We start from the raw sequence: 9,841 nt of genomic DNA, 5'->3' as shown, positions 1-9,841 counted from the left end.
TTCATAATTCCTGAGCCCCCCCCCCCCCGGCCTTCCAGGCAGTGCAGGGGAGATAAGATCCCAGCCTCCGTAATCGCCTTAAAACCACCACAGCTATACTCATAAACCTCCCCCTTTCTTGCTTGAGGGGTCCTTGGTGCTCCCTGACCTTGGTTTTCTCGCAGACGTTTCGTGATCCAAACTAGGTAACCTCAGATGTCAGTGCCAGATATCTCAAGAATCTGGATTCTGGATTCCCACTTCCGAGATTGCTTACGCCAAACTCCTTATCCCTTTCTGGGACTCGAGTACAGTACCGAAACATATGAAGAACGGTGGCAGGAACTGGGTATGTCTAGTTTAATGAAGAGAAGGACTAGGGGAGACATGAGAGCAGTCTTCCGATATCTCAGGGGCTTCCACAAAGAAGAGCCTTGGTAGTACAGTGGTCTAAAGCACCCTGTTATTAAGACCAGCTGCCTGCAATTTCTGCAGGTTCGAATCTCGCCAGGCTCAAGGTTGACTCAGCCTTCCATCCTTTCTAAGGTAGGTAAATTGAGGACCCAGTTTGTGGGGGCAATAAGCTGACTTTGTATAAATATACAAAAAGGATGAAGGCTATTGCTGAGCGCATTGTAAGCCGCCCTGAGTCTCCGGAGAAGGGCGGCATATAAATCTAATTTAAAAAAAAAAAAGAGGGAGTCAAGCTATTCTCCAAAGCATCTGAAGGTAGGAGAAGAAGCAATGGGTGGAAACTAATCAAGGAGAAAAGCAATTTAGAACTAAGGAGAAATTAATCAGCGGAACAACTTCCCTCCAGAAGTTGTGAATGCTCCAACACTGGAAGTTTTTAAGAAGATGTTGGATAACCCTTTGTCTGAAGTGGTGTAGGGTTTCCTGCCTAAGCAGGGGGTTGGACTAGAAGACCTCCAAGGTCCCTTCCAACTCTGTTACTCTATTCTATTCTGTTCCGTCCACCGGTTGCCTGAAAAATGTGGGTCATATTGCAGGGTGGTGCCCTCCGTTCAAAATTTTCCTCCGGGTTCCAGCTCAACCCGCTTAAAAAGTGTGTGGAAACGTCTTGGGACTGACTGGGATGGGGCTCGGAGTGCGATCCAAGCCAATATGGTTTTGTAACCATGGTTTACTGCAGTGGGTTCTCAACCTCTGGTCCCCAGACCCTCGGTGGGGAGGGGCGTGCGTGATGTCATCACGGGGGTCAGCGGAGGCTTGAAGAAATGTTATGCTTTAAATCTCGAGTTAAGCCTTGGGGGTCCGTAGTGGAGAATCCTGGTATTTACTGTATTGCCTCCATTAACCTAATCCTGGTTTTTCCAACAACCATCAATTATTTGGTTTATTCCCTTTAAAAGAATGGAAATAAACAGAAAAGGGGAGGAAAAAAAATAAACTGTACAAAACACAGAGATTATGAGAGAAATGCATATGTTGTCAAAGAAAAAAAAAGGGGGGGGGAGAAACCATTTAGAAAGTTATTTTAAAAAAATACAAGTTCACAAAATTTAATTTAATTTCAACCAGAGCAGATCATCCTGTCTTTGCTAAGCCCTTGTCGTTGCTGGTTGAAAGGACCAGATTTTTTAAAAAGTGGATCACGCTAAATCCATCCCTTTTGGCCAATAAAGCACTATTCTGGTCTAGGAAATCCCACCCGCGGCCACCAGGGGACACAGAAAGCCCGTTTAAATGGCCGGAGCTTCCTGGCATCTGTTCCTCCTGTTTCCCTCCACCTTTCTTTCTCTTTTCTTCCTCTCTCTTTCTCCTCTCCCTTTCTCTCTCTCTCTCCCCCTTTCTCTCTCTCTCTCCTCTCTCTCTCCCCCTTCCTCTCTCTCTCCTCTCTCTCTCCTCTCCCTTTCTCGCTCTCTCTCTCCTCTCTCCTCTCTTTCTCTCTCCCCTCTCTCTCCCCCCCTTTCTCTCTCTCTCTCCTCTCTCTCTCCTCTCCCTTTCTCTCTCTCTCTTCTCTCTCTTTCCCCCCCTTTCTCTCTCTCTCTCCTCTCCCTTTCTCTCTCTCTCCCTCCTTTCTCTCTCTCTCCCCCCTTTCTCTTTCTCCTCTCTCTCTCCCCCTTTCTCTCTCTCTCTCTCTCTCTCTCCCCCCCTTCCTCTCTCTCTCCTCTCTCTCTCCTCTCCCTTTCTCTCTCTCTCTCCTCTCTCTCTCCTCTCTCCCCTCTCTCTCCCCCCTTTCTCTCTCTCTCTCCTCTCTCTCTCCCCCCCTTTCTCTCTCTCCTCACTCTCTCTCTCCTCTCCCTTTCTCTCTCTCCTCTCTCTCTCCTTTCTCTCTCTCTCTCCTCTCTCTCTCCTCTCCCTTTCTCTCTCTCTCTCTTCTCTCTCTTTCCCCCCCTTTCTCTCTCTCTCCTCTCCCTTTCTCTCTCTCTCTCTCCTCTCTCTCTCCCTCCTTTCTCTCTCTCTCCCCCCTTTCTCTTTCTCCTCTCTCTCTCCCCCCTTTCTCTCTCTCTCTCTCTCTCTCTCTCTCTCTCCTCTCTCTCTCTCCTCTCTCTCCCCCCTTTCTCTCTCCTCTCTCTCTCTCTCCCCCCCTTTCTCTCTCTCTCTCCTCTCTCCTCTCTCTCTCTCCCCCTTTCTCTCCTCTCTCTCTCTCCTCTCTCTCTCCTCTCCCTTTCTCTCTCTCTCCTCTCTCTCCCCCCTTTCTCTCTCCTCTCTCTCTCCCCCCCTTTCTCTCTCTCTCCTCTCTCTCCTCTCTCTCTCTCCCCCTTTCTCTCCTCTCTCTCCTCTCTCTCTCCTCTCCCTTTCTCTCTCTCTCTCTTCTCTCTCTCCTTTCTCTCTCTCTCTCCTCTCTCTCTCCCCCCTTTCTCTCCTCTCTCTCTCCCCCCTTTCTCTCTCTCTCTCCTCTCTCTCTCCCCCCTTTCTCTCTCTCTCCTCTCTCTCTCCCTCCTTTCTCTCTCTCTCCCCCCTTTCTCTTTCTCTCTCCTCTCTCTCCCCCCTTTCTCTCTCTCCTCACTCTCTCTCTCCTCTCCCTTTCTCTCTCTCCTCTCTCTCTCCTTTCTCTCTCTCTCTCCTCTCTCTCCCCCCTTTCTCTCTCCTCTCTCTCTCCCCCCCTTTCTCTCTCTCTCTCCTCTCTCCTCTCTCTCTCTCCCCCTTTCTCTCCTCTCTCTCCCCCCTTTCTCTCTCTCTCCTCTCTCTCTCTCCCCCCTTTCTCTCTCTCTCTCTCTCTCTCTCTCTCTCTCTCTCTCTCTCTCTCTCTCTCTCTCTCTCTCTCTCTCTCCCTCCCTTCCCCTTCTTGCTTGATACCTCCCTTCTTCCTCCCACGCCCTCCAAGGGCTCGCAGGCAGCCTCTCCTTTCAGCACTGGTCTCTGTCCATCAGAATCCGGATTCAAGGCTCAAATCGGCCCCCATAACCAAGCGGAGGGAACCGCTTCCATTCCCCCCCCCGCCCCCAACAACAACTCGCATAGAATCAGGGCTGCCAGTCCCAGTTCAGGACAGGTGCCCACAGGTGTGGTCAAAATGGGGGCTGCAACAGCCCCGTGGAAGCTCCGCTTGTCTTCTGGATCTCCCAACAGCTCCAGTTGGGCTGTTCACCCTCACCTTTTCAAGCTCACCTCCCGCCCCCCTCCGATTGGGCCACACCTGGATGAAAGGAACGGCAGGACCCAGAGGCCGTTTCCTGCTGGTCCTGTCTTGCTTGTCTGGGGGCAAATCGGCTCTTGTCCTTCTGCCCTACAGGTGGGGCCCCAATCCCGGGGAACGGCGGCCCAGATTCAAAGCCGAACATAATTACACGGTGCCAAGATAAGGCTTGGAGATCAACTTTTGCGTGCGGGACGGGGCCCAATAAGATCACCATTCCTCTTGTCAAACCCACGACTGCACGATACAGCCGGGAGAAGGTAGGCATGGTTCTCTTCCCTCCCTCCCACCCCCACCCCCCTCAGGATGGCGGTGGGCTTTGGAAATTCACGACCCCTCCCCGACCCCTAGAAGCCTTTCCCCCCCCCCTCCCAAGCGCCCCTTGAGCTTGGACACCCAAGCATCCCTCCAAGCTCTGTAAGCAGAAGCACCGCGGACCTCCTTCGGGACTAGAAACTTGCTGGGTTGTGTCGGTGGGTTTCCTGTAGCCGTAGGAAGAGCGGAGAGGAGGGTCTTTTTCCTGGCAGGCGATTGTCGCTAGAGCCCACCCACCCCACCCCCAAACCTCCCTCTCTCTTCCCCCCCCCCGCCCTCGAGAGCAGCAGCCGCGCACCCTTTTAACTGCAAGCGCCTCGGATCTCGGAGCTGGAAGCGCAGCTTGCGCGCTGCTTTGCCGGCGGAGCCCACCGGAGGAAGGAGCCGGCTTGCAGCCCGGTTTGGGGCGGCTGCTAGCGGGGCTGGGCGCAGGGGCGGCTCTTCGCCCCCTCCCCACCTATTCCAGCCCCAGCAACCTCGGGGATGGGGAAGAAGAAGGAGGAGGAGGAAGAGGAGGCGGCCGGCTGCAGGCGCTGAATCCGCCTCTTGCGCCCGGCTCGGGGGGTCCCCGCAGGAGGAGAGCCGCTGCTTAGCCTCGCCCGCTCTGTGCCAGCCCCCCCCCCGTGCTGATGCCGATGCCTGCGGAGGGGAGCTAGAGGTCGGCTGCAGGGAGAGAGGCGGCGAGGCGCCCACCCGCCCAGGCCGGGGGCCGAGCAGCGGACAAAGCGCGGACGGCCAAGGTGAGGGACCCGGCCATCCTAAGGGGAAGAGGGGGGCGCCCTGCGAAGCCCCCTCCCCTTCTCCCGGGAATGGGGTGATGGAAGGGAGGGAGGGAGGGCGCCCCGCGGGGAGGGGGGTCCACGAACTTTTGGGCATCCTTCCCCTTTCAGGTGGGCCTGTGGGGGGGGGCGGCGGCTGCGCAATTCGCGGAACAGGGTCTCGCCTGGCCGAGCCACGGGGGAAGGGTCTCTGCACATCTGGGTGGGGGTGGGGAGGTGGGGTGCGTGCAAAGAAAGGGGGCTGGAGGTCTTGGGGAGCGGGGAATGCCAAGTTGCTCCAGATGGCGTGGTGCCCCCGTTTCCTAGAGGTCCAGGCATGGCAGGAGAAAAAAGCGGGGAGGGTTTCCTGCACCCCCCTATCTTAGACTAATTGGGGGCAGTTTGATACCTTCAGGAATTCCTCTGCTTTGTTTTCAAGGAAGCCATCTTTTAAATCTATCTATCTATCTATCTATCTATCTAACTATCTATCTATCTATCTGTCTGTCTGTCTGTCTGTCTGTCTGTCTGTCTGTCTGTCTGTCTATCTATCTACCTACCTACCTATCTATCTATCTATCTATCTATCTATCTATCTATCTATCTATCTATCTATCTATCTACCTATCTATTTATCTATCATCTGTCTGACTGTCTGTCTGTCTGTCTGTCTATCTATCTATCTATTTATCTATCTATCTATCTGTCCATTATCTATCTGTCTGTCTATCTATCTATCTATCTATCTATCTATCTATCTATCTATCTATCTATCTATCTACCTACCTATCTATCTATCTGACTGTCTGTCTGTCTGTCTGTCTGTCTATCTACTATCTATCTATCTATCTATCTATCTATCTATCTATCTATCTATCTATCTATCTATCTATCTATCTATCTATCTATCCTAGTCTTGCCCTTCTGGTACCTTTGAGACAGGTGTGGGGGGGGTTTCAGATTGCTCAGCCTTAAGAGTTCCAGGGGTCTCTTGTCAAGTTTGGCTACGCTTAAACCCCTCCCCTCCCCTCGCCACCCCACCCCCACCCCTTGGCATAGCTGGGTTCTTATCCTTGAGATACCACAGAAGAATCAGGCTGCAAATGCCCTAAGGGGAAGGGGAGTTGCGTTGGGGAGGGGGAAATAGAAGAGAGCTGTTCCCGGAGGGAGGGGCGGTGCTTTCGGCTCCAGCTTGAGAAAGAGAAAGAGAGAGAGGAGGAAGATTAGTAAATAACACCAAGATCCGGATCCTGGAGAAATCTGGCCTCCGATTGCAAGCGACCCGTGCATTTCACAGCGGCCTTTATTGGCTAGCTGGGGATGAAAGCGTTTCTGAAGGGGGATCACGTGTGGCTTGGAAAAGGGGTGGGGAGGGGGCTTCCAGAGATGGGGAGCCTCTCTTCTCTGCTGAGAAACGGCTGGGCTGAGAGGAAGGGTCTCTTGGGCTGGGATTGGGGGAGTGGGTGGGAGAGAGAGAGAGAGAGAGAGAGAGAAAGCGTCTCTCTGAAAGGCAAATCCCGGGGTGATGGAGGGAGATCCGGGGATGAGCTGAGCCGGCCTGGCTTTGGCATTTCAGCTAAAGGAAGGCAACGATCTGCTCAGATCTCCTCCGCCCCCCCCCCCGGCACACGGCAGAGAAGCCCTTGGCTCGGATCAGCCCCCGAAGCTGCAGTTAGTCAGGCTTTGCAAAGGGGGGGGGGAGAGGGGGAGAGAAGAGCGGAGCCTGCGCAGAACGGCATTTCCTGCGCTTTCCTCCCCCCACCCCCCCACTGGACAGGCTCTGGGTCAGAGATCCATCAGCCAGCCTCTCTCCTTCCCTCCCTCCCTCCCTCCCTCCCTCCCTCCCTCCTTCCTTCCTTCCTTCCTTCCTTCCCCTTGTCCTTCCTTCCCTCCTCCCTCCCTCCCTCCCTTCCTCACCTACCTACCTACCTCTTGTCCTTCCTCCCTCCCTCTTTCCTTTCCTTCCTTCCTCCCTCCCTCCTTCCTCACCTATCTACTTACCTACCTCTTGTCCTTCCTTCCTTTCTCCCTCCCGCCCTCTTTTTCTCCCGTCCTTCCATCCTTCCTTCTTTTCTTCCTTCCTTCCTCTTGTCCTTCCTTCCCTCCTCCCTCCCTCCCTCCCTTCCTCACCTACTTACCTCCTCCCTCCCTCTTTCCCTTCCTTCCTCCCTCCCTCCTTCCTCACTTCCCTCCCTCTTGTCCTTCCTTCCTTTCTCCCTCCCTCCCTCTTTTCCTTCCTTCCTTCTTTTCTTCCTTCCTTCCTCTTGTCCTTCCTTTCCTCCTCCCTCCCTCCCTTCCTCACCTAACTACCTACCTCTTGTCCTTCCTCCCTCCCTCTTTCCCTTCCTTCCTCTTGTCCTTTCTCCCTCCCTTCCTTCCCTCCCTCCCTCCTCTTCCTCACCTACCTACCTTTTGTCCTCCCTCCCTCCCTCCCTCTTTCCCTTCCTTCCTCCCTCCCTCCCTCCTTCCTCACCTACCTACTTACCTACCTCTTGTCCTTCCTTTCTCCCTCCCTCCCTCTTTTCCTTCCTTCTTTCCTTCTTTCCTTCCTTCTTTCCTCTTGTCCTTCCTTTCCTCCTCCCTCCCTTCCTCTTCTCCTTCCTTCCCTCCTCCCTCCCTCCCTTCCTCAACTACGTACCTCCTGCTGCCCTCTTTCCCTCCCTTCCTCCCTCCCTCCTTCCTCACTTCCCTACCTCTTGTCCTTCCTTCCTTTCTCCCTCCCTCCCTCTTTTCTTTCCTTCCTTCTTTTCTTCCTTCCTTCCTCTTCTCCTTCCTTCCCTCCTCCCTCCCTCCCTTCCTCACCTACGTAACTCCTCCCTCCCTCTTTTCCTTCCTTCCTTCCTCCCTCCCTCCTTCCTTCCTCACCTCCCTACCTCCCTATCTACCTCCTTCTTCTTTCTGCTAGCCCTTTGAAGCTGGGACCCTTGGACTAGCAGCATCCTTCACCCCCAACCCAGAGGTCCTGATTTGATGGCCATTGTAATCCAACTGTCAGTTTCAAGGTTGGCAGAAGGTGCCTTGATGATGGACTCGCTTGGAGAGAGAGAGAGAGAGAGTATCTCCACTCTCTCCATGGGGAGGGGGTCAGATGGGGGGGGGGTGAGAATGAGCAGCGAGGGGCGGTCTACCAGTGTGATGCCCTACCCACCTTTGGCAGCCCAGGTTCCCCTCCTGCTTTGCGGATGTCCTGCAGCTTAAAACAGGGCAGGATGGAAGCTGATTTCTCTCTCAGCTCTGTGAAGGGTCTTTATTTTACCCCTCCTGAAAACCTCAATGGCACCCCCTCCCCCATCTCCCCCTCCTCCCCTCCCCAGTCTATCTAATCAGACTCTAATCCCTTTGCAGGAGATTGTCCCTCCAGGCCCCCTTCCCTCCCTCCTTCCCTCCCTTGTCTTGCATTTGAATGCAGCTATTAGTTTTTGCCTTGGGTCTAATCCTCCAAACAGATTTGGCTAGCATCCCTGTTTAAGCATTTGCTTGGAAACATTTTCCTTGTCTCCGTTTTTTTTTTAAAAAAATATCCTAATATTAAGGTAAAGGGAAAGGTTCCCCTCGCACATATGTGCTATAGTCGTTCCCGACTCTAGGGGGCGGTGCCTATCTCCGTTTCAAAGCCGAAGAGCCAGCGCTCTCCAAAGAAGACGTCTCCGTGGTCATGTGGCCGGCATGACTCAACGCCAAAGGCCCACGGAACGCTGTTCCCTTCCCACCAAAGGTGGTCCTTGTTTTTCTACTTGCATTTTTTACCTGCTTTCGAACTGCTAGGTTGGCAGAAGCTGGGACAAGTCACGGGAGCTCACCCCGTTACGCGGCACTAGGGATTCGAACCGCTGAACTGCTGACCTTTCGATCGATGAGCTCAGCGTCTTAGCCGCTGAGCCACCGCGTTCCTTATCCTAATATTAGAAAAAGGCAAAAGACTGGATAGAGAAAAGGACATGCACCTCTTCCTTCTTGGTGGTTAGGTTCATCCCCAAACTGGATTGTAAGCAAAGACAGTCAGATTCCTGATTCGTCTACCCACACAACTTTCAATGCCAAGTGGGCATACCTGGGAGCTGGTGACAATTTTGTCCAGTCCCTCTCGGATGAAAAGGGGAAGGTCCTTCTGATATCCCCTCTCTAAAGCGTTGCATCTCGTTGTGTTAGCTTGGAATTGATGAGAGCATTGGCAATTAGGACAGGGGTCAGCAACCTGCAGCTCTGGAGCCGCATGTGGCTCTTTGGGCTCTCTGCTGTGGCTCCCTGTCAGGTGATCCCACCACTGGCTGGCCCCACTCCTCGCCCTCCCCTCCCAGTCATTCCTCTCCTGACCTGAGAAGGTAAGGGTGATGGTGGGGGATGGAGAAGCAGCCAGGGCAGAGACAGAGAGATACAGAGAGGGGGGGGGGGAGAGAGAGACAGAGAGAGAGACAGAGAGAGAGGGAGAGGGGGAGGGAAGGATGGGAGAGAGATACGTCAAAAGGATTTTGTGGTTCCCGGTGTTTTTTAACAACTGGTTCTCTGCCCTAATGACCGGCTGGGTAGGCGTGGCTAGGGGGGCGGTCATGTGACTGGTGGAAGTGAGTGACATTGAGTTGGCCACGCCCACCCAGGTTTTGTGGCTCCCGGTGTTTTCTTTTCTGTGGGAAATGGGTCCAAATGGCTCTTTGAGTATTTAAGGTTGCCGACCCCAGGATTAGGACAATGAGAGCAACCCACCAATGGAACAGAACTTGCCTTCAGAAGTTGTGGAGGCAACTTCTGAAGGCAACTTCAGAAGTTCAAAAAAGAGATTGCACTGCCATTTGTCAGTAATGGTGTAGTAGGGTCTTGTTGGAAGAAATGTCCACCTGGGTTCAGTTCCAAGTGGGAAGAAAGACCCTGGACACATGGAGGCTGATTGGAAAGATGGTTTGATGGTGGACAGGCCCACATGGTCTTGAGGTCCTGGGCAATCAAGCACATGGATGAGAGGGAGAGAGAGAGATATATATTTATACCCTCTCTTGGGCTTTGAACATGCTTCCTGTTCCTGTGTGAGAAATGTCTTCTGATTGGTTGTCAGACTCCCATGAGGCCATGCGGGGGTAACTTGGTAGGTTGTCTTGAGTCCCAGGCTTGGTTGAATCTTGCTGGGTGATGTAATGAAGGGACTTTGGGCAATTCCTATTATGGCTTAATGGCTTTGTCCTGGTTTGGATCT

The 9,841-nt window shown here is 53.5% G+C and overlaps 1 protein-coding gene across 4 annotated transcripts in view; it reads left to right on the top strand.

Moving 5' to 3' along the window:
• Positions 1-3,188: 3,188 nt before the first annotated feature.
• Positions 3,189-9,841, top strand: part of ABCG4 (ATP binding cassette subfamily G member 4) — a 41,906-nt gene continuing 35,253 nt past the window's right edge. The window contains exon 1 of one of the 4 annotated variants that reach the window (XM_087875962.1): positions 3,189-3,843. Coding sequence is in view for 1 of the 4 variants with exons in the window: in XM_087875960.1 (XP_087732086.1) it covers positions 7,627-7,658 (32 nt within the window). In the remaining 3 variants the exon portion in view is untranslated. Of the gene's footprint in view, positions 3,844-4,211; positions 4,639-7,144; positions 7,670-9,841 lie in introns of those variants that run through there. The other 3 variants (XM_087875961.1, XM_087875960.1, XM_087875963.1) reach the window with 3 other exon arrangements.

This window comes from Pantherophis guttatus, chromosome 9 (genome assembly GCF_059756535.1).
Source record: "Pantherophis guttatus breed Tessera chromosome 9, ASM5975653v1, whole genome shotgun sequence".
Taxonomy (NCBI): domain Eukaryota; kingdom Metazoa; phylum Chordata; class Lepidosauria; order Squamata; family Colubridae; genus Pantherophis; species Pantherophis guttatus.
Note: the sequence above shows the minus strand (reverse complement) of the source record. Positions and strands in the feature narration are given on the sequence as shown.